Source organism: Equus asinus, chromosome 5, assembly GCF_041296235.1.
Source record: "Equus asinus isolate D_3611 breed Donkey chromosome 5, EquAss-T2T_v2, whole genome shotgun sequence".
NCBI lineage: Eukaryota > Metazoa > Chordata > Mammalia > Perissodactyla > Equidae > Equus > Equus asinus.
Window position 1 is genome coordinate 100,650,358 of NC_091794.1, and position 27,741 is coordinate 100,678,098.

General features: G+C 54.9%; 1 protein-coding gene and 1 long non-coding RNA gene across 7 annotated transcripts in view; one reads left to right on the top strand and one right to left on the bottom strand.

Moving 5' to 3' along the window:
- The window catches only part of IGSF21 (immunoglobin superfamily member 21), a 240,438-nt gene that overhangs the window by 31,015 nt on the left and 181,682 nt on the right, over nucleotides 1-27,741 (bottom strand). For 5 of the 6 annotated variants that reach the window (XM_070510910.1, XM_070510911.1, XM_070510915.1 and 2 more), the window contains exon 4: nucleotides 9,761-9,879. In XM_070510910.1, the coding sequence (XP_070367011.1) occupies nucleotides 9,761-9,879 (119 nt within the window). Of the gene's footprint in view, nucleotides 1-9,760; nucleotides 9,880-10,002; nucleotides 10,420-27,741 lie in introns of those variants that run through there. The other variant, XM_070510912.1, reaches the window with a different exon arrangement.
- LOC123285696 (uncharacterized) lies at nucleotides 16,396-18,949 on the top strand. Its single transcript, XR_011503789.1, has 3 exons — nucleotides 16,396-17,298; nucleotides 17,507-17,647; nucleotides 18,122-18,949. It is a non-coding gene; the product is annotated as an uncharacterized lncRNA (long non-coding RNA).

The following is a 27,741-nucleotide window of genomic DNA, read 5'->3' on the forward strand; positions in this document are numbered from 1 at the left end:
GCGAAGCTTAGGGCCAAATGGATGAGAAGGCAGAGCCTGGAGCACAGGCTTTATATTTCATGCCCCAGCGGGGGAGGTGCTGCAGGAACATCCATTAGCAGATAGGGAAACTGAGGCTCGAGGAGATTAAATAACCCGCCAGTGCAGCATCATGGTTGGGCCTGTGGGCTCTGGAGCCAGCCTGCCGGGGTTTGAATCCCAGTTCTGTCCCTTCGGGGGATTGGTAACCTCTCTGTTTTCAAACTTATAAGATGGGGAGAGTGCACCTCACCTTGGGGGCTGTTCTGACAATTACGTGCACTAACAGGCGTCCAGCAAACTGTGCCTGGTGGACAGTATATGCTTGAGAAACATTTGCCACTTTTACGACCAGGAATTGCAGAACTTGGTTTGAAACTCACGGCTGAAGCCGAGGCCCACGCCTTAGCCCCTCCTCGACTCACTGAGGAATAAACACTGTTTCCGGTCAACTGCTTGAACAGAGGGGTAATTCTTCAACTGGGGACTCCCCACTCCTCTCCTGTGCCCAGCTTGGAGCACCTCCAGCACCTGCTGTCACTCACCTGGACTGGGTGGGAAGGGGTTGGGGAGGGGGTTGGAGGTGGGCCTGCCCAGACGTTTGCTGGGGTAACAAGAGTGCCCAGGCCTGGTCCTCAGGACCCTGGGGGCTTCTGGGGTGGGAGCTGGGGGTCTGGGTTCACACCCTCTCCCCCTAGCACCCTGGGATTCTTCAGCGGCTCTGGCCTGGATCCCAACCCGTCCACGCCTCCTCTGACAGCAGCCTGTGCTCCCTGGAGCCTGCGGCCACTGCCGTCGCCTGGGGCCAGTTCATGTAATTAGTTCGAGCCCAGCAGGTGGCTCATCCACGTAGGCTCCAGGACCGGAATGAGCTGATCATTTTTCACCCAGCAGGCATCTGGGGCGCTGAATCTCACCTCCCAGCTACCCTGCCTGGGGACCCCCAGGGATTCTCAGACCAGCGGCCTCCCTCCACTGCCCTAACCTGCCCCCTGGCCTGCCGTCTACACCAGCCGCGCGCTGGTTCTCCCTGGGGCGTGCCCACCCCCTACAGCTGTCCTGCGTGCTGCAGGCTTCTTGAAAGGGGCTTCTGCAAACCCAAGCCCGCTCCCCTTCGAAGAGCAGAGTTGTTTCCTCTGTTTAGCTCAGTCCTGCGTGCAGACCTCCCCGCCTCACTTGAAGCCACAGACATTTCTCCTTCCTGAGTCGGGAGATGTCCTCGACACTCCAGTTGTTGGTCCTGGAAATGCGTTCCTTTTCCAGAGAGGAGCACTGGGCTGAGAGCCAGAGTCTCAGGGTCAAGAATCTGGTGTTAGAAAGTGGAGCTCCAGATCCCTAGAAATCCTGGGTTCTGGTCTGGCCTCACGGGAGTGGGCTCAGCCTCCATCCCCCGCATGGTGCCCGTGGTCTCTTTTCCTGGGGGGCCCTCACCAGCCCCGGGGTGAGTTTCTCGTAATGGGAAAGCTCCGAGGAACCGGCCACAGGGGGACGCCTGTGAACTCGTTGCCCAAAGTCACACAGCAGGTGAGCAATGAAGCCAGACTGGAGGGGGCCAGCTGGCTTTAGAAAGCACCAGCAGGGCCTAAGGAGAGACTTATCGATCGATGGACGAGAATAGAGTCCAGAATAAACGCTCGTATTTACAGTCAATTGATTCTTGACAAGGATGCCAAGACAACTCATTGGGGAAGAGGAGTCTGTCCAAAAAGTGGCGCTGGGACAACTGGACAACCACATGCAAAGGAGGAAGGTGGACTTCCTCATGCCACGCACAAAATTAACTCGAAACAGACCATAAACTAAACGTAAGAGTTAAAACTACACAAACGCTTAGAAGAAAAACACGGGAGTAGATCGTGACCTTGGGTCAGGCAACGGCTCCTTAGATGTGACACCAAAACACGAGTAACAAGAGAAAAAATATGCAAACTGGACTTCATCAAAATGAAATCCTTTTGTCCTTCAAAGGACGCCATCAAGAAAGTGAAAAGATAACTCACAAAATGAGGGAAAATACAGGCAAATAACATATCTGAAAAGGTACCTTTATCTGCAATAAAGAAGGCTTACAGCTCATTGATAAAAAGACAAATAACCCATTTGTCAAATGACTGACAAACTCAGCAAAGAATCTGAAGATATTTCCCCAAAGAAGATACCCAAATGGCCAATAAGCGCATAAGACACTCAACATCGGGAGCCATCGGGGAAATGCAAATCTAAACCGCGATGAGACACCACTTCACATCCACTAGGGCGGCTAAAATCAGAAAGACAGATAACAACAAGTGTTGGTGAGGATGTGGAGAAACTGGAGCCCCCATACGCTGCGGTGGAAACGTAAAATGGTGCAGCTTTGGAAAACAGACTAGAAGTTCCTCATAAGGTTAAACAGAGAGAGAACATTTGATCCAGCAATCCCGCTCCTGGGTATATACCCGAGAGAACTGAAACTCTATCTTCACACAAAAACTTGTACATGAATATTCATAGTAGCATTATGGACAATAGCCAAGAAGTGAAAACAATCCAAACGTCCATCATCTGGTGAATGGATAAACAAAATGTTGCATATCAGTGGAATGTTATTCAGCAAAAGAAGGAATAAAGCGCTGATTCATGCTCCAGTGTGAATGAACCTTGAAAACATTCTATGGAGTGAAAGAAGTCACAAAATATCACATATCGTATAATCCGATTTGCATGAAATGTCCAGGCAAATCCACTGAGATGGAAGGTGTATTAGTGGTTGCCTAAGACTGGGGGGAGGGGTGTGGTCGGGGAGTAATTGCTGATGGGGACAGGGTCTCTTTTGAGGGTAATGAAAACGTTCTAAAATTGGTTGCACAACTGTGAATACGCTAAAAACCATTGAATTGTACACTTTAAATGAGTGAATTTTGTTATGTGAATTATATTTCAATAAAACCATTTTTTAAAAAAATAAGGGGAAAAAAGCACCAAATGCATCTGATAAAAATACAGGAAACCATACTGAAAAAAAAAAAGAGACGGGCTATGCAAAGTCTATATACAGCTGCGCCCTGGGGTGGGAGTTGTGTCCCCTGGTCCCAGGTTTGGAAAGCATAAGGTGTGGTTTGGTGCCATTGTGGCCTCAGGTTCCAAAATTCTACCTTCATCTGCCAACCTCACTTGGAAGCCTCAGAACAGAGATAGGAATCCCAAGATAGAACATTTTATTAATGCCAATCAATACCTTGTGACTTCTAGAAGAGCAGAGTGGCAGGCTTTAGAGGCTGCATTCATCCCCGCTCTGCCACCAGCTGGTGGGGTGGCCTGGGAAAGTGACCTCAGTTTCTTCACCTGTCGAAGGGGAAATGGTACCCACCTTACAGAGTTTGTGATTGTTCAATGCGTTAATTTACGAAGAGCCTAGCACAGTGCCTGGCGTATTAGTAAATGCTCGGTGAAGGGTGATCTGTGTGGCCGGGAACAGTTCTGATCACTTGTTACGGGCACCCCTGGGGACTTCACATGGTTATCAAGCCTCGGTTTCTGCATCTCTACCACGAGCTGTCTCCCTTGATGGAACAAAGGTTCCATGTGGTGAAGACTTTGCCTTGTTCTCCATTGCGTCCTCAGCACTGGAACTGTGCTTGGCACGGGGAGATGCTGAATGAGTCGTCATCGAATCAGTTGCATGAAGGCATGAGGTCCCCATGGCTCAGGCCTCACTTGTTGGAGTGTCACCTTCTCGGAGAAGCCTTAGTGACCACCCTGTTTAAAACAGCCCCTGTCCCTCTGTTGTGGCTGCGTCTGCTTTGCTCAAACACCCTGGGACATACCCCGGGCTCCAGCTGTCTGCCGTTCGTGTCTGCCTCCCTGCCCACACTGTGGGTCCATAAGGACGGGGAACTCTGTCTGTCTCGTTGCTGAAGCTAAGTCCCATGCATATGACAGCGCCTGGAACGTTCTGGGTGCTCAGCAAATATTTGTTAGATAATGAACGAATGAAGAATGAATGAACGAGAGTTAGAATGCTTGTGCGTGTGGACATTCAAGTCACCTTCAAATATATTTGAACAAAAAAGCCATTCTGATACTGTTTTTACTAGAAAGGAAGGTCAACACTGGACTGTCCATGTCCCCACAAGTGGACACTGACCTGGATTTGGACCCAGATCTGCTGGACTCCAAGTCCAGTGCTCCTTCCAGGGGGAGTGAGCAGTGAGGGGGCCCTGGGTAGTAGTGGATGGGAGAACCTCCCCATGGGGCCTGGGGCACAGGAAAGGAGAAGTCGGGGGCAGGGATGTGCTCTTTCTCCCACACCCTGACAGCCCCCCGACCGTCTGAGTGCTTGAGTCCAAGTGCTCCAGGCTCGACCTCCATCTTACCGGGGTCCCCACTCTCTCCATTTGGCACCCCAGCCCCCAGGCTTGCTTGACATTTGTGTTGCTAATGCTCTGTGTCAGAGGTAGAGACCATTCCCTTGGGAGTTCAGAGTTGCCGTTAGGAGCACCAGCTCCAGGCAGGCGGGACCCCCAGCTCTCTCCCTTGTGTCGGGGAGCCCCTTAAACCCTCAGAGCCTCTGTCCCCTCACCAGTGAAATGGGGGTGACAATGCCTGGCTCCAAGAGCTCTCGCGAGGGCCACACGATTAACTGTAGGCTGAACACTCAGCACCGTGCGTGATGGAAAGTGGCCTTGATTATTAGCTACGGGCCGACGGGGTCCCTGGGTGGCAGTGCTGTGTGGTGAGAGTGGAAGAGAAACCTGCCTCCCCGTCTTCTGGTGGAACCCGAAGACCAGCATCTTTGGCTTTGGCGGGGGCCGGGGTGTCTGTGCCTCACAACATTTAATTGATTGTAACATCGCACACTTAACACGCTCCTCCACATAACCTGCCCCCCCAAGATGAGACCCTGCTGTCCTTCCGTGACTGTGGATAATGCCTTCCCGGGCCCGGCACGCGGCTTTCAAATTGGCTTACAATTTATCTGCAGCTCGGATAAAAACATTTTAATGACTGTGCGGCATGAACCCTCGGTGTCACCCACGGGGCTCCGGAATGCCTTTCCCCACCACATTGCGGGGACGTTATAGGCGTGAAATTACAGCCGCTCTCGAATTTTGATCTCCACCCGGAGGGCTCTGGCAGCGCGTTAGAATGCGCTGGATGCAGGCGTGGTGCTGGCAGACCGGGGCGGCTCTCCCGCAGAACTGCTCCCTGCTTTTGACACAGGGGCCCTGGGCTGTACCCAGCGCCTCGGCTCCCCCCTCCCACTGTCCTGGGAAGCTTCCCTTTGACCCCCAAATTGGGGAGGGGGCTGTCTTGCCCCACCGTTGGCTGTCAGAGTCCTTAGGGTCCACTGGCTCCGAGGGGGGGTCCTTGCCTGTGTGTGCATGATGAGAAGGGGTCTACGCAGTGTCACAGAGAGGCCAAAACAGTGAGGAGATTGCAATTTTTGAAACTTGCCTTGAAACATATTTAAAGGAGATGGTCATGGAGGTGGGGAGGGAGTAAGACCATTTTTAAGCCTTTCTGCTTGTGCCTGATGTTTGACTGACGTGATTACTGTTTGTCGTAAGAGAAACCCTTTATTGAGAACTCGGAATGTGCCAGACCCTGGGCTCAGAGCGTTCTGTTCTACGGATCATCTCGTTTAATCCTCCCCACCCTGGCCGGGTCGCTTCCTTCTCGGAGCCTGGGCCTACGCTATGGGCACAGCATCGTGCCTGCCGCTGGGGCTGCTGCTGCCGCTGGACTGTGGGAGAGAGCCGGAAGCTTCCTGGCACTCAGCCTGCTGTCTCTCGCAGCCCTCCCCACCATTCCCGACCATGGTGAGCCCACAAGCCGTGTTGCTCTGGGACAGGGCCAGCCACAGTCCCAGGGGTCCCAGAGCAAATCCTTTCCCTTCTTGGAGCGTCCTCTCTTTATCTGTGAATTGGGAATAATAGTAATCCTGGCCCCGAGGGCTGTGGCGAGGATCAGGTGACATGTTCAATGGGAGGCACATTGGAACCGGCACAAACCGGCTAAGCGTGAGGCGTGGCTGTCGTTAGCAAAGTTGGGACATATCGTGGCTCCTCCCCTGGGGCGTGTGGGGCCAGGACAGGCTGACGCTCAGGGTGGAGGCCAGGAGGGCAGGAAGGCAGAGGCCGGGGGCCTCACCGCTCCAGGAACGGGACAGAACTGGGCCCCCTTCCACGGATTCGGCGCATGAAGCTGTGACACTCATTGCTCAGACTGGCTTAAAGCTCCTTGGAGTCACGAATCATGGACGTGGTTTCTCCCTGCTGGGGCTGAAACCAGAGGCAAGAAAGAGGCCGCCACAGCTGTGCCCAAGGGCGGGCAGCTGGGGACAGGGAATAAAGACAACAGAGTCTGACCTCCTGAACCTTTTGGCTGCCTCATGCTGGGCTCGGTCTTGAGCAAAATTTATCTAATTTAAACTTCACAGCCACCCCAGGAAGTAGGTCTCCTTATCCCTGTTTTACAGATGGGGAAACTGAGGCCCAGGGCGGCCTACGGACACCGTGATGGATCTGGGATTCGCACCTAACCGTGTCTGGCCTTAATTTGTATGCTGAAGGAGGGGGGCATTCTCCTGGGTCTGGGGTAGGGGGAGGTGGGAATTGGAAGGAGGAAGGATCATACATTTGCACATGGACAAGAGTATGGCCTGCAGCACCAGCATCACTGGGAACTTGGGAGAAATGCAGATGCCCAGGCCTGGCCCAGATCTGCTGGGTCAGGAGCTGCGGAGGTGGGCCCAGCAGTCTGCACCTTCACCGGCCCCCCGGGGGGTTCTGATGCAGCTCAGGTTTGAGAACCGCTGGTTTAGACCACAGACTTTGGCCTCAGATGGCTGTTATGACCCCAGACAAGTCACTTCTCCTCCCTGAGCCTCGGTCTCCTGGTATAGTGGGGATTATAACATCTCCCAGCTCACAGGGCTGTCGCCAGGATTCCATAGGATAATGTGCGTGAGGCCAGAAGCTCACGCACTGTCGGGCACAGGCCGGGGAGGGACAGTAGATGCGGCATCAGCTTAGTGAGCACGCGCGCACTGGCCCCATCAGGGGACAGCAGGGCTGAGGACACCAATGGCAAATACAACGACCTCTGAGCAGCAGGGTCAGTCAGAGGACTGACTGAGATGGGTGGGTGCTGTTTCAGTGAGAACTCTGCCCAGGGATGGGCTGAATTTCCACAAGTCAGAGCCTTCCTGTGTCTGGGGTCCTGGGTGGAGGGCGGGGCTTACACACTTGGCCCTGGCCCTGCCCCTCCCTGGTCCCTCCTGGCAGCCTCAGCCTCCTGCCCACTGACTGGGATCAATCAGCTGTCAGCCCATCCCCCAGTGGCTGCCTCTTTCCATCGGGAGGAGCCCAGAGGCTCACAGTCCTCCGCTCCCCAGACGGTGAGACAGAAGTAGAGAGGTCTCGGCTGGCCGTGCCACGGGCAGAGAGGAGCCGTGCCTGCCAGAAGTACGCCGCCATGCTCAGCTGGGACCACGGGCCGGCTATGCAACCCAGGCGGCTCCCATGAGACCTCTCTGTGCCTCAGTTTCCTTGCCTAGCAGGTGGGGTAACAGACTCACAAATGTCAGAGCTGGGAGGAAACTAAGGATTATCTGGTGACACCTCCTCATTGTATGAACGAGGAAACTGAGGCCACAGAGGGAGAGTAACATGCTCAGGGACCTTTGGTGATTTAATGAGGATCGTGGGCCTCATGGAGGAGGTGGCTTTTGAGGACCACGTCCTTGCTCACAGGCACAATAGAACGAAGCCTCAGCTGGAGTGTCTACACTGCCTCCAGCAGTACAACAGAGCTGACCAGGGAGTTAAGACGCCTGGGTTCTGGCCCCAAGACTGAGCTGCCTGATATCATAGGAAGATTTTGTGATCCCGACTGTGTGACCTTAGGCAAGTTGCTTGCTGTCTCTGTGCTTCCATATCTGCTCCTGCAAAATGGGGACAACAGTACTGGTACCTGCTCTTGGGTTGACTGTGAGGACTAAAGGACATAACAAGGACAGCGCTCAGCCCGGCAGCCTCCGAGGGGCCCTCCCTGAGTCCTCTCCCTAAACTAGCTGCCACCCCACCTCCGTCACTCTTAATCTCATTACCCTGCTTGATTTGTTTCCCTGTATTTATCACTATGCACTCATCTCACTTATTCACCCCGCGTGTGTTTTACGCTTGTTCCATGCACTGGGTGCAAACTCCCCAAGGACAAAAACGTCCTATGGAAGGTGTGTGGCCATCGCCTGGCATGGGTGGCACCTACGTGCACATAGTAGGTGCGCCAGAAGCACCTGTTGAATAAATGAATGCGTACATGTCCCTCATCAGACTGGGAGCCCCTGAGGGTGCAAACTGAGTTTTGTTCTTCGCTGGGTCCCCTGGTGTGAGGGGCCCGGGGCAGGGCACTGGGAATGCTGCTTGTCCGTGTATTGCAGGAGCCGCTCAGGGAGGGCGTGACTGCAAGGGGGGCGCTTCCAGGGACCGCCACCCCCTGCGTGGCCCGTCCCCCAGGAAGCAGAACATGCCGCGTGCTGCCCCTGCGGGAATCAATGTCCCTCTGGGGGTCTGGTCTTTGGAGGTCTTCAATTTCCCCAGAAGCCATGGCTTTGGACGCGGCCTTTCTGCTTTCATTGATTGCCGAGGATGGGAGACTTTAATTCCCCGGTCAATCTCATTCGGTGAGAAAATCAGAGAACGTGGGGCCCAGAGTTGACCCAAGCCCCGGAATTCTGACAGCAGAATGCAAGAGCGCGCCTGGCAGGAACTCAGCGCCGGCCGGGGCTTCCCAGATCGCACGGAGCAAGGGCCTTGTTTTTACAAATGGGGGAAACGAGGCTGGGCTGGGAGACGCAGCCAGCCAGAGACGGATATCAGCATCATTACTTCCATTTTGCAGACTTAGAAATGCAGGCACAGACCCTGGGTCGGAACCCGGGAGCCGCGACACTCAGCCCAGCGCACTTCCTGACTCGTCATCCACTGCTTCTGTGTTGCGGAAAAGGCCTGGGAGGTCCAGGGAGGGCACACGTGGCCCGGTCACAATCATTCCCTCTGCAGCAGGTGTGCCTCCCCCCGAGATGCATCTCAGGCCCCCCAGGTAGGTTCCAGGGCTGTCCTCCCCCCAGGGGAGCGCCCACCCCCACTGCACTTTCCCCACAGGTATTTCCACGAACGTGGCTCTTGGCTTCAGCCTGCGGAAGGTGCCCACACCGCTGCTCCCACAGGGCCCAGGACCTCCCGCCCCATGTCCCCACCAGGCCACAGAGCCTGGAGCTGGGTGGTCCATGAAGGACCCACCGGGCCTGCATCCCACGCCCATCTTACAGAAGTGGAAACTGAGGCCCAGGGACTGTGGCAGCAGGCCCTCAGGAAGCTCTCAGCGTTCCTTCAGGTCCTCATTTGTCCCAAACAACGTGTCGGGGCCCCTCCAAATGCCCCGGCCACCAGCATCCGGGGATGAGGCACGGCCCCACCTTCAGGAGGGCAGAGCATCAGTGCTGGGTGGAGAAGAGCTCCTAAGAGCAAATCCTTGGGTGGCAAGGACACACCGGTCACACATTGGTCACATGTTGGCATGGCCAGCCTCCTGCCCCTCGAGAGCAAGGGTGGGAAAGAAGGGCGTCCGCTGCCAGCACAACAGGCTTTCGGCAGGTGCTTCCTGGGACAGCCCCTCTGTACAGCGTGCACGTATGCACGCATGCACACACACACAGCTCCTCACTGCAACACCAGGGCCAGGGCCCTGCACTCACCCATGACGTTGAGGAAGATGTTGCCCGAGGCCAGGACCACCTTCTCCCTCGTGGCGCGGTCGTAGATGCCCACGTGGCACTCGTAGGGACCGTTGTCCGAGATGCGGACCTCGGGCAACCTGCGGGGAGGCAGAGGAGCAGGGTGAGGGCCCGTCCTCCGGGACCATAAGGCACAGCTTCCAGAAAACCAGCCCCAAAGCCCCCCCACTCAGCCTTCGCTCAACAAACGCCCCTTGACTGACCACAGGCCCGTGTGCTGTGCTGGGAGGAGAAGCAACATTTACGGAACACCGACTGTCTGCCAGGCCCTGCGCTTGGCGCTTCAGAAGGTGAAGGTGTGGGCTGTGTATTCAGCTGGAGTTAAATCTGTGCTCCTTGCTGCTTCGATGAACTGGGAATGGTGGTGGTGTCCACGCTCAGGGGGCCCTGAGGATGACGGGATTAAGAGGCACCTGGAGGATGGGCAGGCTCAAAACCGGTACCCCAGGCATCACCCCACTCACTCCTCCGGGCATCCCTCCACGTAGGAGAGGATCGCGACTCCCATTTCAGAAACCTGGAGACTGAGGCTCCAGAGGCGGATGTAACTGCCTCCTGCAATATGGCTAATAAGAGCCAGGATGGGAACTAGAATTCCCCTTTCCACACAGCCTTCTGTCGCTCTACGCCCAGCCCTGGGGACTTGAGAAGGAACACAGTGAAATGCTTGTCTCCAAGGAGCCCCTCCCATTGGACGAGGAGGCAGAGAAGCTGACCAGCATGTAAATCACCAGGAAAAGGGTGAGCTGACCCGAGCACAGAGCGAGGAACAGCTGGTTCTGCCAAGGTAGTCAGGAGGGCCTCTCGGAGGAGGCGACCCATGAGGATGGGAGAGACCTCCCCAAACCTTCTGGATGTTTCCTCTAAAAGGCCAGAGAGTAAATATTTTAAAGTTTGTTGCTCTTACATCTCCGTCACAACCACTCAACTCTGTCCTTGTGACACAAAAGCAGCCACGGACAGTGCGTTAGCAAATCAGCGTGGCCGTGTTCCAATGAAACTTCATTTATAATCATTGAAAGTTGAATTTCATATATTTTCATATGCCATGACATCTTCTTCTTCTTCTTCTTCTGTTTTTATTTTTTCTCAACCACTTAAAAATCTAAAAAACATTCTTAGTTTACAGGCTGCTAAAAAACAGGCTGGATTTGCTCCGCAGGCTGTAGTTTGATGATCCCCGTGTTAGATCCTTCCACAGGGTCAGGCCATGCTGACAGTGAGTCGGTGCTTTGTTCTCTCCCTATGGAAAACGCCCACCGGGCAGCTCTTTCCTGCCTCCCGTACTAAAGGAGCCCTGACACAGGGTCGGGGAGAGCCGAGTGCGAATCCTGCCCCGCCAACGGTGTGCTAGGTGACCTTGTGCCAGTCAGGCCGTCTCTCTCTGAGCCTCCATCTTCTCATCTGAAATACGGGGCTGAAGCCTCACAGGACTGCAGCGAGGACTAAAGGTGAGGATGTCACGGCAAGGCCGCTGTCAGCAGGGACGAGCGGCCATCAGCTCTTGCTCCTTCGCCCTGTGAAGCCCTGCGGGCGAGGGGGCGCCTGGCAGGGGGATCTGGACGCTGAAAGGGAAGAGCCTCAACCTGGAGTCACGGAGGCTGCACTGATGCTGCGTCAAGGAAACCTGTGCGTCCTCCAGCAAGTTCCCACCTTCTCTGGGCCTGACCACGAGGCCAAAGGGAGCCTATTCTGGCCGCAGCTTGGAGGAAGTGGGGTCTCCGTGTTTGGGTCTTAGAGGTTCTCATGCCACAGCAGAAAACCTGGGGAAGAGGTTCAGATTCTCGGAACTCGTAGTGAGTGCCAGGCATGGTGCCCTCCCCGCCCAACAGTCCTATCAGAGAGACCCCGATGGGAGGAAAAGAGGGTGGTGGTTGGGGCACAGGCTCTGGGTGTGCGTCCCAGCCCTGCCACCCCGAGAGGGGGGGTTTCCTTTAATCCAGTTCTTCCTTCCCACCCCCTTGGGGACACATTTCCACTCTGCTCAGCTGAGCCTCTCTCTCCCATCTGTTTCTGCTGAGCAATCTAACCTCAGATTCACTCCTTTCCTCTCTCGTCTCAGCTGTCCCCCCATCTTTGTCTTCAAGCTCCTTTTTCCTTATGACTCACTGTCCCCCACTCTCTCCCCTCACCCCCCACACACCTGGGCTCTCAGCTTCTCTTTCCACTGCTGTGGGGCTGTCGTCTCCGGAGCCAGCCCATCTAAGGCTCCCCCCTCCCACAACCCAGCCCTCATTAGCACAAATAAACACCTTCATTTGCATAGAACACACAGAGGTTGACATCTGGTCTGCCGACTGTCACACAAGGACTTGAGGAACAGGGAGCTTTTCATCAGGAGACTTCGTGGGGACGAGGCTGCCTCCCTCCCCACTCCGGTCTCAGAGGGAGCGGCGACAGTGGAAACCGCAGGAACCGTCTCCTCTGGCAACTACTTCCTTTGTAACGCAGCTAGACTGAAAAATAGCCTCTCCACCGGGCACTGTTGCTGAGTGACAGAACCTGGAGTGACATGTTTAGGTGGCACTCATAGGTGTCAGTTATAGAGGCGACCTGCTTAAGTGACTTGCGTCGGTGACAGGTGTGCAGGTGACACGTTCAGGTGACAGCTCCATAAAGAAACAGGCTCAGGCAACCTGAGTAGCCGGCAGCTGCCCAGGTGATGTAATCAGATAATAACGGCTGACACAGGTGGAAACGTACAGGTAATTGCTACGCAGGTGATGCACGCAGAAGATGTGTTTATGTGATAGCGACACAGGTGACATGTTTAGGCAATTGCTACCCTGATGACATGCTCAGGTGACAGTAACATAAGCAATATGTTCGGGTGACACCTGCAGGTGACACAACACAGGTGGTACAGAAGACAGCTCGGGGACACCTGGATTGGTGCTTTACAAAGAAGCCAGCTTCCCACTCAGGACTTTATCTCCAGCCTCAGATGTCCTCCTGCTGGGTCCCGCCTCTCCCCAGACAGTCCTGCCCTTCACCATTGGTCCAATCACCCTCCTGGGCACCATCCTTGATGTCTCCCATTTCCATACTCTCCAAATACAGTCAGTGACTGAGTCGTAAATATATCCCGAACTACGCACTTCCCTCCGTCTCCACGGCCTCCACCTTTGCTCACCTGGAAGACAGAGGCGGAGAGTCCAGTGTTTTTTCTGCCCCTGCCCATCGCCCTCCTGATCCGTTCTGCAGGGTAGAACCCAGACCTTTTCAAACGCAAATGGCTAATGGTACTTCCCTACATAAAGCCCGTCTAAAGCTTCTCTCTGCTCTTAAGTCAAAGACCAGAATCCTCATCTTGGCCAACAGGGCCCAGTAAGGTTGCTTCCTGCCACATCTCTAGCCACATCTCAGCCTGCCCCTTCCTCCAGCTATGATGGAGTTCCTTTCATTCTTCCTGTGTGCCAAGTTCCTTTTTTTTGTTTTTTGGTGAGTAAGATTGGCCGTGGGCTAACATCTGTGCAATCTTCTATTTTGTGTGTGGGACACTGCCACAGTACAGCTTGATGAGCGGTGTATAAGTCCCTGCCCGGGATCTAAACCCGCAACCCCCAGGCTGCTGGGGCAGAGCATGCAAACTTAACCACTATGCCACAGGGCCGGTCCCCAAATTCCTTTTCTTAAAGGAATTTTTTTTATTTTGGAATTGTTTTAGATTTACAGAAAAGGTGCACGGAGAATAGGGAATTCCCATAGCCCTCACCCACTGTTAACACTCACATGACCGGGGTTCAGTTGTCAGAAGAAGAAACCAACATTGACACATCACTATTATGTCACCAGTTTTTCCACTAATGTCCTTTTTCTGTTCCAGCATCCCACCCGGGATCCCTCATAGGCGACACTCGTGGCTACATTTAACCAAGTTCCTTTCTTGATTCGGCACCTTTGCTCGTAACATCCTCTTCTCCTGAGAACATTGCATTTTCTTCCCTTGCTTACACCCTTTAAGTCACAAAGGAACAGTCGCGTTCTCAGTGACAAGCTGGACTCGGTGGGTGTGGCTGGTGGCTCCCACTGAGGCCCGGATTAACAGCCTCCTGGTGTCCGTGCCTCCGGAGCCTTCACAGCCCCTCCCACCCAGGGGTGGAGTCAGGCTCCTCACTCTTGGCCTGTGACCTGCTTTGACCAGTAATATGCGGTGGAAGTGACGGTGTGCAAATTCCAAAGTTTCTAAAGAACTCTCTCCCTCTGCTGCCTCTGCCCTGAGAATGAGCCTCTGAGAAGGACGAGAGCACGTAGAGAGAGGCCCCGGTGGGCCCAGCTGTTCCAGCCGAGGCCACACTCAGGAGCGAGCCCAGCCACCCCTGGACTCGTGAGCAATAGTGCGTGATCGTCACTTTAAGCCACCAGGTTTGGGACAGCTCGTTATGCAGCAACAGCTAATGACGCAGCAGGTCTGCTCACAGCTGTCCTGAGTGGTACCTGCCTAAATTGTAATTTAAGGGCTTGCATTTGTGACTCTGGAATGTCCTCTCCCCCCATACACTGTGAGCTCTAGGAAGGCGGGGTCTGCAGCTGTCTGGTTTACCAGTGCCCCCGGGGCCTTGGACGGTGCCTGCCATCGAGCTGGGGACTCAATCACTATTTGTCAAATGAGTGGAAGGTGAGACCTGCCAGGCCGCTGTGGTGTGAGCATAGGGAACCTTGCCTCCCTCTGTGCTGGAAACCAGGCGCAGCCCCTGCCCACCCAAGGCAGGTTCTCATTCCCACCTGCAGCTTCCAGATCACAGACTTGATCTGGACCGATCCTCCTCCCAGCGCCACAGCTGAGCGTCTCAAGTGGTGGCAGCAGCCAAGGCCCCTTCCCAGACTTGAGGGGCACTGCCCTGAGTGCTGGACGGAAGGCCTTCCGCAGTGGGGCCCCGAGGGGGCGGGCCCTGGAGACCACCTCTCATCAGCAATGGCTGCGATCAATAAACTATTAATAACTGCAGAGGTTCTGGCGAGATCCGTGGACTCAGTGTGGCGGCTGGAGTTTACCGACCCTGACAGTGGCTCTGATGGGCGAGTAATCTTGTTTTTGAAAAGCTGGGCACAGAAATAGCAGGGACCCCTCTGGTTGCCCCCGTGGCCCCCGTGGCTCAGGTGAGGCCATGCCAGGGCCGGTCACTGGGGCTTCTGCCAGGCCCTGGGCCAGGACTGTGGGCTGTCCACATCCATCACAAGTATTTAGGCCTACTGTGTGCCATGCCCTGTGCTGAGCCTGGGGCGGGCGGAGGTCGGGGTGGGGGGGGGTGGATACAGAGAAACCAAGGATTTGGTTCCTGGCTCCGTGCTTTTGCTCAGGCTGTTACTTCTGCCTGGAGCGCTCTTCCTTTCTTAAGCCTCTAGCCATCTTTCAAAGCCCAGCAGCTGCGTCTCACTTTCCCCACCTGTTACACGGGATAATGTGAGGGCTTGGCTCAGAGCTGGCACAGTGTGAGAGCCCAATGAACTAGAATCACCAGATACATAGAGCAGTCCACAGTCTCTACATTCAGATGCTGCCTCTGCCAGGAAGGCTGCCCTGATTGCCCGCCACCTACGCCAAGTTCCCTGCTGCTTCCTCAGGACTGCACCTGTCTGGGAGCGCCTACCCGTCCATATCCTGCTACATTGTCACCAACTCTCTTCCCTCCCAGAGAAGCATAGGCGCTCCCTGAAGATGAGCCTGGCCACATGGCAGGTGTTCAGAGAATATCCACTGTATGAATGAGGGCAGTGGAAGCAGCCTGGGCGGGGATTGGGCTCTGCACCTGACTAGCCGTGTAAGGTTGGACAAGGTCCTTGGGCTTCTCTGAGCTTTGGTTTCTCCATCTGATAAACGGGTGTTCTAACAGCCGCCTTGTGGGATTACAGCCTTTGTGGGGATGCTGAGATTTACAGAGATTTACAGTGAGAGGCCTTCTGCTAAGCACTTTACCCTATCTCACCGAATCCTTGACCCCACCCTATTATAACGCAGCATAGAAAACATGCTCTAATATGTACTATATCGCAATAATAATGCTATTATCCCCATTGTACAGATGAGGAAACTGAGGCACCCAGAGAAGATGTGACATGCCTGAGGTCACAGAGCAGGTCGGTGGGTGTCGTGATTTAAAACCAAGCCCAGCGGATGCCAGAGCCCCAGAATCATCCTTGGACTCCTCCCACGCACCCCTCCCCGCCCGGCTTCCTCGGATCCTCCTTTGTCGGCACACTGATTTGAGCTCTCTGGTACCCAAATCCACTGCCACAGCTCTTGAGCACGTTTCTATTCCAAGCCTCTCTGCCGCCTCTCCAGGTAATGAGAGCCATCTGCTTCCTCACTGCTGCCAGAAACAGGGCGGCCTTTTATTTCCTAAATTCTCTTCTTCCAGCTTCCAGGGGGCCCCTTAATTCTGAGGACGGGAGTTTGCTGAGCAGGTTGCGTCCACATTCTCCACACCTGACGCCACCTCACCGCCTCTTTTTGCCTCTCCCTTCCTGGCTGTGTCTTTCCACTGGGAAGAGTCCTAGATTCTCACAGAACCGAGGTCGTGGACATGGGGGTGGAGGGCAGGGCCGGGAGGAAACAGGGAGGGGGTCTTTGCCTTACTCCTCTTTGTTGTGGGGGAGTCAGATGACTTTTGCAGGGAACTAAAGCCTAAATTAATGAACGCAGGCAAACGCACTTCGAACAGAGCCTGGTGGGCTGCAGGCGCTCATCAGATTCTTCCCCATCCACTGCTAATTGATTAAATTTTTATACACATTATTAAGTGCCTACCACGTACCAGGAACCGTTTGCGATGCTGAGTCTGTAGCAGCGAGGACAACAGAGCAATACTTCTAAACAGCAAGCCCACACCTATGCCTCCGTCCTTCTTAGAACAAGGCGGGTGGACGTCACTTAAATCACCCGGGATCAAGCTCTTCATCATCAGCTTCACCCAGCCGGTCTTAGGGGTAGAGCAGGGGTAAGTTAGCTCGTCCCTACGCTATACGTCTCCTGGGGTCCTTGCCTTTTTAAAATAAATTTTGCTTATAGCTTTATTGACATGTAATTGACAAACAACCGTGCAGAAAGTTTACACATTTGATGGGTTTTGACGTATGATACACTGTCATATGTCATTGAAACCATCGCCACAATCACGATAATGAACATATCACCCCAGAAGCTTCCTAGAACCCTTGAGTAATCCCACCCAACCCCAGCCGGCCACGGATCTGCTGTCTGTCACGGCAGATCGTATTTCCCAGGCTTTCGTGTAAGCTGAATCACGCGGTGTGCGCCATTTTGGGTTTGGTTGTGCGCACTCGTCACTATTTTCAGATTCGTTCCTGCAGTTGCTTTATCAAGAGTTCCTTCCTTTCTATGGCCAAACAGCATCCCACCATGTGGAGAGACCCCTGGGCTGTCCACTCGCCTGTCGGTGGACGCGTGGGCTGCTCTCAGTTCGGGCTATTACAGCGAAAGCCCCGAGGGACATGTGCGTACCAGGTTCTGTGGGGACACGTGCTGTCATCTCTCTCGGGTAAACACCCAGGAGTGGCTCAGCGGGGGGGCGTATGTTTAACTCTCCAGCTGTTTTCTGCAGTGATGGCAGGAGGACCCCTTGGCTTTTTGTGACTTTTGTCTTTTCCCCGCCCCTCTCCGGGTGCCCTCCTTTAGAAGCATCTCCCTCCACTTTACCCCCACCCCACCCTACGCCTACTTTCTGAAGTGCCGCTCTCCATTTGCAGGAATTCCTGCAGGAATTGTGTGTGAATATGGATCACCTGGCTCGGGGACGGGCTGGGGGCTCTGGGATTTCTCTCTGAGAAGAGCGTGCATGACCTTTGTGGGGGTGCCTCGGACCCTCTTTTCTTCTAATCCTCTCTCAGGTGAGGGGAGGTCGCGAGGCAGGCGACACACGGTCGGTCATTTCCTTCCCTCTGCTCCCTTGCCTCTGCTCCAACTGGAACTCTCCACTTGAGTCTTCATTTTTGCCATGTCTCCCTGCCCAAGCCCCCTCCAGTCCCTCCCCGGCCCCCGTGCTGCCGGGGTGACCTTATCAGAGTGAAGAACTGGCCTGTGGTTTCCCAACTGAAAACCTTCCCGTGGCTTCCATCCACTGGAGGATCAAGCCTGCCGTAGTCTGACTGTAGCACCCTCCCTGATCTGGCCAGGACCCAGAGAGGAGGAAAGGAGGGAGGGATGTGGGGAGGAGGGGAGGAGGGGAGGAAAGGGGCATGCGGCCTCGCGTCTCTTGCCAAAACTCAGCAATCAAATAAGAAGACTTGTCAGGACCAAATTTTTATAATCTACCCTATTTAAAAAGCATTTTGTAATTCAAACGCCTTCATTTATACACACAGTGTCTCTTTCTGGGCTAATGGAGGAGATTCAGGTAGCGATTGGTCCTCTGGGGCGCTGCTTTAATGAAGAGATGAGAGAGCCTTTTCATTTGTATCGCCGTTGTCTGCATGGAAACGAAGCTTCTGAGGGGCCAGGACACGGTTCCTTCTTGCAAGTAGGTTAAACACACTCCCTGCAAGCTTAGGAGCCGTGTCCGCCTCAGCCCTGCTCACCCTCGCCCCTGCTGGGAAGACTTCAAGTGGGAAGCCGTGAAGGTCTCCTCTTCGAGCATCTGCCACGCTCCCTCCACTGGCCGCACGTTCCCGGAGGGAGGCCAGGGCTTCGCTTCTGCCTCCCTCTAACACCTGCTCACACTCCAAGTTCAGGTCATGCCCTGCAATGCTGGGGCCACATTTGCAGGTGCCCGCCCCACCCCTGCAGAGCCATGCGGCAGAGCTAATAAAAATGGCCATAATGTCTCCGGCAGCCATGCCGGAGTGCTATCAGGATGCTTTCAGGGTGTTTGCTAAAAAGGCATTGTGAAGGGTTTGTTGCTCTCTGAAAAGGGTGGGGGGGATGGTATTGACACCCACCCTCCCCCCTCCTCGCCTGTCCAATTTGCAGAGCCTGCCTGGGAGCCAGTGGGCAGCTGAGGTCTGCTTGCCTGGCCCGGTGGCCCAGGTGTGCACCTGCTCGGCCAGCCCCGGCTACTCCGCCACCCCAGCGACCCTCGCTGCCCTTGCTGTCTCTTCACAGGCCCTGGGTGGCTGCCTGAACCCTCCAGCACCAGGAAGTGGACTGGCTACTGGGGGTAGCATTTGTGGCAATGGGCAGACCTGGGAAAGCAGATGGGCTCAGGCAAGAAAGGGCCTTGTCTAGACCCAGACCTTGTCTTGGGATGGGGTCCTCTCAAGGAGTCCCTGGGAGGGTGCTGGGGTGCATGGCTCAAACTTACGCCTGCTCAAGACACCCCTGGGGACATGTAAGTCTGGGGTGCCACCTGAGGGTTTCTAACAAGCTCCCAGGCGACCCCCGTCTAGGTCTCAGGTCCTCATCCTTACCCCTCCCCCATGGGTCCATCCATCTGTTTAACCTCTCCTTCTCCGACCAGACATGCCGGGTGGTCCCCTTCCATTGGCTTCACCAAACCTTCAATGCCAGAGCCTACAGCTTGGCAGGCCTTCACACATGGCGGCTCCCTAGTGAGTAAGGTTGAACGGAAATTATTTCAGGATTGATTTCACAGCTTTGCACAAGTCCTTTGAACCGTCAGGGGCTGCCACAGAGCTGGCCACACACAAACCGTGGCCTCCATCACTCTCTCCGCACTGACTTAAGGCGGGATCTCCCGCCGCCCACCGGGGTCCTGCCCCGCACCTGCTCCCTCTCCCGCAGCTTCTGAAAGAGATAACGCCTAGTCAGTCTTTCCCAGCCCTGGAGGTGGGTCTCTGCTCAAGCTCGCCCCAGAAAGGGGACCCAGACCCTAGATTCAGGTCAAGGGCAAATGGTCTTATTCCACCTGGTGTGAACTTGGCTGACATCACCTGCGGTGGAAAGACCTGAGCCACCCATCGTCACTACCTTCCTGGAGAAGCTGCCCGTGAAGAGAGAAGGATCAACCCCAACGGGGCAGGGACAGAACAATCTGAAACCTAGAAATGACTCCCTGGCCTCCGTTTGGCCCATCCCTGGATTTTCTACTCCAGCAAGCCCTTCACAGAGCGGACTGGGAGACAGTTCCCCGGGGCTGGTGAGGAGCCGTGGGCACTGCACCAAGTCAAGACATCGGTGGATGAAAGAGACTCTCCCTTGAGCCGAGGGACCCGTCCTCTGGGCACAGGATGTATGTAGGGGACACTGGGATTCCTCATTTAATATCGGGTCTCCCAGCCCAGCCTGGTCATTGAACTAGTCCTGGTTTACCCAGGACTCTCCTGGTTTGGGCACTGAAAGTCCCATGTTCCAGGAACCCTTCAGCTCCAGGCAAATCAGGACAGTTGGTCGCCCTACGCTTAACAAAGGAGAGCTAGAGTGACTTGCCTGAGGTGGCACAGCAGTCAGCCGCAGATCAAAGACAGAGAGGCCAGGCCAGGTGACCTGAGAAGGCTCTGGGAAATGGGCCACGGACAGCCCCCCGCAGGGTGATTTGAGGATTGGCCCTGGTGTCACAAAGCCCCTCACACGGGGTTGGGGTGGGGAGCACACAGTAGGTGTTCACTGAAGGGCAGCTGTGGTTGCGCGTGCCAGAAGTCTCGATGATTCCAGTCTCAACAAGCCAGAAATATCCAGTGCTCTTTTCACAACGCAAAGCTGGAGGGTTTGGGTCCAACCTCTGCCCGGAGCAGCAGAGAAGGACATGTCGGAATTGCTCCATGGGGTGGCAGCCCACAGTGGGGTCTCCCCACCTTCTAGCCATTCCTCCTGGCTGGGGAGCCAGTCAAGGGTCTGGCCTGTCTAAATGTGGTGGGCTTACCCAAAAACACTTGAGCGGCACCAGTCAGAGGTGAGCAGGCTGTCTAAAATTGGGGGCGCCCAGGGACCAGGTGGCAGGGGGAGAGAGAGGGAGCTGGGGGCAGGGGGCCTGGGCAACCAGAACAGCCCCCGCAACCTCCGAGCTGAGCCCCTCCCTCAGCGGGAAGAGCTTTATCACCGTCTTTCTTGTATGTTTTCCTTCTTTCCAGAAACTGCCTGAATTCTTTCTTTCTGGGGCCTTTAAAAAGCCATTAGCCTGATTTTCATCCCCCTTTAAACCTGCAAATGGTTTCCATCATAAAACCGCTCAGTGGGTGTAAAACATCTGTGGCTTCCAGTCAAATGCAGGGTTGCTGGGGAGAACAATGGAGAAGGGTGGCAAACGGGGAGGGGAGAAGTTCCAGAACATGCCAGGGCCTCCTGCCCTGCCCCCGCTTCCCTCCCTTGGTCCTTGTCCCCCCCCATCCCCCATCCCAGGCCCTGCCCCCTGCCCCCTGCCCCCTGCCCTAGTCTTTGTGGACTGGCATCCCAGCTGCGAGCATCTGGGTGTTAGTTATACTTGGGGTCCGGTGCTGCAGCTCTCCACCAGCACCTCATCACTGACAGTGGCAGGTGAGGCCCCATTCCGCCCCTCCGTTGCCTTTCGGGAGGATAGGTCCTGCCTCCCATTGGCCCCCCCTGAGCTGCACCCTCCTACATTCCGGCATTTCACTCTGAGAGGGGACCCTTTGTCTGGCCTGGAAGGGGCCAGGGGCACATCCTAAGCCAGCTCAGCCTCCCAGAACTGTGTGACCTCAGGCACGTCACTAGCCTCTCTGGACCTCGGCTTCTGCATCAGGGCTGTGGGGAGCCCTTTGTTCTGTGGCTCAATCGAGGGCACCGAGGGAGGCGCCTCCCTCCTGCCTAGAGGGGTGCTCCGGAGACGGCAGCCCTCATTTCCCCGTGGGCCAACTGGGAGTGACCTGTTTTCAATGCGGGAAAACGCTTCTTGGAAATCAGATTTTATCTTCCAGTGATGGATTCCCGAAGATGAACCACAGCCCAGCCTGGGATCCCTAGATCACCCGAGCCAGGAAGTTAGGAGCTGAGCCCCTGGATGAGGACAGATTTGGGATCACCGGCCCCTGCTGCTCTGGCCCCCTTGATGCCTGGTTGGTGGGCGATGGGGTCACCGTGCCACCCATCTTGGCCCTTCCTACTGTCTTCAGCTGCTACCCTGAGCCTCAGGCCCGAATCCCACTCTCTCCTCCATCTCTCTCTGTTGACCCCATTCCCCCAGACTCTCTGGGCCGCTGCTTTCCCCTCCCCTGCCTGTCCCACCCTGGCGCCCCCTCCTCTGTCTCTCCAAGCCTCTCTTCCCCTTCTCTTGCTGCTGCCATGGAAACCACCTTCTCCTTCACATCCTGATTGATCCCTTTAGCCCCTCAGGTCAGTCCATTCAACTCAGGGTCTGGGTTGGGAGGCACCAAGGCCCCGGGGCCAAGGGTTCAGGACGTTCCTTCCACCTCATCTCCACCCCCCACCATCCAGGCACAGCAGGCAGCGGGCGTGGGGCATGTGCCCCATGGAAACAGACACGGGTGGGGGGGGAACTAGAAAGCAGGCAGCGTGCCAAGGAAGCTGGCAGTGAGTCAACCAGAAGCAAGGCAGAAAGGCTGAGGGCTCCTGGCCTTGCCCGCTGCCTCCTTTCTATCGCTGTGGGCGCCTTGCTTTTGAACATGAATCGCTGCCTCTCTGTCTTGGTCCCTCTACTTGGCAGTGGGTGAAAGTTGGCATCATGAAAACCTGAGCCCATTGGAACCCAGCCTGCCTTCAGCAGGAGAGGGGAGGTGTGGCAGAGGTCCGGCCCGGGTCCCCACACTTCCCTGCTCTTGTTCAGTGAACATAGCCGTGCTCCTACTACGTGCAAGGTCGGAGGTAGGTCACTGGACCAAGATATTCTAGGGGACAAGGCGTGCCTCGTTCATCTCTGTGCATCAGCGGTTCATTGAGCACCTACTGTGTGCAAGACCCTGTGGTAGCCACTTTGAACACTGACCTCTTTCACCCCTTACCTAAGCCCTCTGAAATAATAATAATAGCGATAACAGTAATAATAATAGAGCTTCCTGTGTGTCAGATACTCCCAGCTCTAACATGCTGTGGCTGAGTGATCTGGGACACCTTATTTCATATCTGTGCCTCAGTTTCCCCATCTGCAAAGATCAGTCTTCAACAGAACCTCATGAGGCAGCTCTTGGTATTACCATCCCGGTTTCAGAGGCGGAAGCTGAGGCACAGGGACATTGTTTAGAAGTTGTCGACGGTCACGCAGCCGGAGGATGTCGGGGCTGGGGTCGGGCGTGGACCCGGGCAGGTTCCAGAGCGCATGCCCTGAACCCTCACGCTCACGGCCTTTGGAGGCGGGAGTGACCCGGGCTTCTGCAAGGTCACGCCCCACCCCCCCAGTCACGGGCAGGATGGAAACAAACTCCTGCAGGCTGGAAAGAGTCGTAAAGTGGAAGGAGAATGAGCAGGTGCTCTGAGGTCAGCGAGGCGGAACGTTGCGGCTCTAGACGGTGGAGTCAGCTCTGGGCCTCCTGCCAGCGAGGCAGCCTGGGGCCCAGGGTGCATGGCCTGGCTGCACCTTCTGGTGACCAACAGCAGACCCCTTCGTCTGCAGGGACCAAATTTTTCCTGGAAGCAAACTCCAGCAAGAATCCATCACACAAGTCCCTCTAATATGGGACCAGAGTGGCCCAGAGGCCAATCTCGTCAACCACCGTTTGACAAAAGGATCAGAAAAGAGGCTCAAAGAGGTAGTTCTTGACCGTTAGAAAAGCAGGCAGCACACCAAAGCATCGCAATTCGGAGAAGCCTGGTCTTCGGAGGCCTGAGCCGGCCTGGCGCCCCGGGGATGGCTGTCAATCAGCCCGACTTCCTGCAGAGACACTGTCCGGGAAGCATCCTCAAAGTCTGAGGCGGACACGGCGGCCAGCTGACACGCTATCATCCCAGCGAGATCAGAATGACGAATCTCTTAACAGATTAGGAAACTGAGGCCCAGAGAGGCCAAGCAATTTGTCTAAGGTCACCCAGCTAATGCCCGGAAGAGGTGGGGCAGGAACTCGGGTCTCTCTGGCTCCAGGAGGCCATCAAGAGGACAAAACCTCTGACTGTGGCCTAGAGGCCCCCTCCCCTTGGAGATGGCCCCGGGGCCGCTTCAGAGCAGGCCCAATTACCCCGGCTGAGTAAAACAAACCTCCATTTTCCTTGCCAAGCTGCAGTTGGGCCTGGGGCCCCACAGGAGGCCGTTCCAACCAGGTCAGCTGAGGGGTGACTGGGGGCCGAACTCGATTCCCGCTGTTTCATCAAAGCTGAGCTAAAAACAGCCTTGCTTTGCCAGAGGAAAATTGAAACTCCCAGCCCCCTCTTAAGGCTCTTAAAACAGGTCAGCCCACCAAAAAACCCAATCCTTCAATCTGGGCTCTCTTAAAAAGTAGGGCAGGCCAATTATGTTTTAGTGTCCTGAGCTACGGGGAGCCGAGAGCAGGGAAGGTCAGGCCGGGGCGCTGGGGCCGCCGGCAGATGCGAGACAGAGGAGCCAGCCAGCCTCTCCCATCAGCCTCTTTGTCAAAACAAAATTAAAACGCCTGGACTCTTGCTGGCACCAAGAGCCCATCTAAGGTAATAGGTATTTATCTTAGTGCGCTCAGCTTTGGGCTCGATGCCACGGGTATGTGGGGACGGGAGGGGGTCTCAGTCCTCCATCTTTCACACCTAGCGCAGCACCTCGCACACACGAGACACTCAAGAAATAGCTGTTCACTCATTCATTCACTCACTCATTCATTCATTCCATGTATGTTTACTGCATCCCTACGCCGTGCCAGGACCTGTCCTGAGCGCTGGGGATACAGCTGTGAACAACAGAGGCAAAGCTCACGGTCCCCACGGAGCCCCTGTTCCAGTTGAGGGAGACTGATCATCAACAGAGCAAGCTTTAAACGATAGCGCGTTGGTGGCGCTATGGGTATTTACAAAAATGAAGACAGGACTGGGATGGAGAGTTCTGGTCCATGGGAGGCGGTGGGGGTTTAAATCTCAGGTGCTTAGGGACAGTCAGGGCAGGTGACATTTGAGGGAAGACCAAGGGAGAGCCGTGAGTGAGCCATGTGGACCTCTGGGGCAAGAAGGGATGAAACCGACCACCACTGAACTGCCATGAGGAGCCACAAACTGCTGGGCACGTCTGCCTCCATCATCTCCTTGTGAGCTCCTTGGAATGGCTTTATGAGACGAACAGCAATATGCAAATTACCAATGAAGTAACAGAAGCTCAGACAAAGTCAGACAAGGACTCCTCTCACCGGCTCACCGTCTGTGGAAGGAAGTTAAACAATGCCACAGCTATTCTCTTCTCATAGTAATAGAACCCCTGATAGCTGGACACAATGGCTGCCTGAAAGAAAGACTACATTTCCCAGCCACCCTTGCAGCAGGGATGGCCATGTGACTACATTCTGGCCAATGGGAGTTGAGTAGAGGGGCATGTACAACTTCCTGAAGGTCCTTAAGGGAGAGGTTGTGTCCTTCTTCTTCCTCTTCTCTCTTCCTCCTGGATGGAATGTAGTCCTAAGGGTAGGAGCTGCAGCAGCCTTCTTAGACCTTGAGAATGGAGGCCGTGCACAGTGGAGCATCAGGAATGAAGGAGCCTGGGTCCCTGACACCGTGGAACATTCTCTGGACAGGTTACATGGGACTCTTAGGAGGAAGAAGAATAAACTTGTATCTAGTTTAAGAAACATTTATTTTGGCTTTTTGTTACATGTAACCCAAACTAATTCTAACTGATAGTTTCAGACAACAGAGTGGTGTGGGCTGTAGAGAATGGAGAGGATTCCCTGGTTTAAATCCAGCCACTACTTAGGGCAGTCAATTGCTATAATTCTGGAATAATCAGTAAAAAGGCCACATCTTCAGCTTTTTAAAGAAAAGCCAAAAATAAAGATTAGTTTGTGAAATCTCCTGATTTTCAAGAGTTTGTCATTGATTTAATTTTGTTTTTTTCTTTAATTAAAAAAACTCACTGTTGGTCGGATAGAACTTGTGTCCTGCGGGCTCTGGCCTGTGAGTCCTGGTCTGTGAATGGGGCCCATCAGACGAAGGACTTACAGGGGGAACTGAATGGCCAGGGGAGTGGCAGCGCTGGGACCCTCAGGCGCTCAGAGCTGGTCCAGCGGGGAGGGGGGGGCGGAGTCGAGGTGGCACCACCTGCTGGGTGAGTCCCTGCTCCGAGCCCTGCTGGCTTCCGGCTCCTGGAGTGGGCATCTTGGATTCTCAGCAAGACCAGAACAGGAACAATCCTGTTTAACCGCGCACACACACACACACCACACACGCATGCACACGCGTGCACACACACGCCCTCCTTATCAGCGGAGACAAGGCCCGCAGAAGTGAGCAGTGGCTCGGCAGGCTGGTGAATTTTAACGAGTGTGTTACTTTCAACCGAAGCCTGCACCATCTGTTCCTTCTGCTAATTGCCAAGGCGAGGGGAGGGGCGTCCTTGGTGGTGGGGTGGGGAAGGCGAGATGAGGGAGGGAGCAACTGACCCCTTCGTGTGAGGCTTGAGGAGGGTCCGGGGCTCTCCCTCATGTCCACGGCTATGTTATTTAACAGTTATGCTGGCTCAAGAAGATGCCCACAGCTGGCTGTGGTGTGGCCCACCACCCTGGTTCGGGAAGGGCCATTTAGGGTCAACTGGCCCACCTCCTGGCTCCTCTCATCTTACGGGTAACTTTCCCCTTGCATTCTCCAGACCCGCTCCGAGGCCCCATGTGAATACTCTGGATACCAAGGATGGCGGTGCTAAGAGTATGGACTTGAGCCTGGCTTTGAATCCTGACTCCTCCACTGACTAGCTGTGTGACCTTGAGCAAGTTACTCTACCGCTCTGTGCCTCCACGTCCCCACCTTAAAACTTGGGATAGTAACAGTACCTTTTCTATGGGCTTTTGAGAGGATTAAGTGAGATAATATGTGGGCTGCATCTAAGACAGTGCCTGTCCCATAGGTGCCTTTTCATTTTGATTGCCATCTCTAGTTTTGGCGTCTACACTGTCTTCTGATCGCTCAGCTCTCCTCTGCTGTTCTCTGAGAGGCCTGGGTAGGGGTGCGGATTCATGCTCAGGGACTGGGTGGGGGAAGGAAAAGGACCAGGAGGTCCCAGGAACCTGCAGCCACCGGGGTGCACACAGAGAGAATGAGGATGGTTTGGTCTTGCAACGCTCAGACCCAACACTGAGAACTCACTTTTTCCAATGAGTTCTGGATATTCCAGGTTTTGTCCTGTCCCTGAGGTCTCTCAGATCTGGTGGCCCTGATTCTCAGAGTTAAGGAGTGGCTGCTATGGGGAGGAGTATGGCTTAGTGGCCAAGAGCACAGATGGTGGCATTTGACAAACTGGGGTCAAATCTCAGCTCTGCCACTTGGAAGCAATGTGACCTTGCGGAGGTTGCTTAACTTCTCTGTGCTTATGTCTCCTAATCTGTAAAATCAAGCACTATAATGCCCAGGATTATGGTGAGGAGTGAGATAACAATATGGGAAAGTGTGGAATGTTCTTTCCCTGCTCACGGAACCTGGAGTAGAGAAGCCAGTGCTGGTCTTGGGGAAAAACAGGTATGAACATCACTAGCCACGATTTGGTGAGAATGTCCTGATGCTAAGCACTCTATCCATTCCATCTCCAATCCTCACCGAACCCCAGAGGGACAGGCACTGTACACACGGGAAACCTGGGGCCCAGCGAGGTTATGTGACCTACCTGAGGTCACACACGGAGGGAGCGGTAGAGAGAGACGTCTGTCGGTTCTGCAACATGGAACCAAGAGTGGGCTTTGTCCTTTAAGGTTCATTCTGAGAGCCAGTCTGTCCACCTGCGTCCCCAGCACCTAGAACTTTGCTAGGCGCATATTGATGTCTGTGTCTACTTGTGGAATAATAATAGACAGCGCACAGCACTAGTGTGTGCCAGGCACTGTTCCAAGAGCTTCACACCCACCAGCTCACTGAATCCCGAACAACCCTGTGGTTGTTATTCTGTGCTGTTACTATATTATGTGCTGTTATTAACATCCCTGTTTTAGCTGAGGAAACTGAGGCACAGAAAGGTTCGGTCACATGC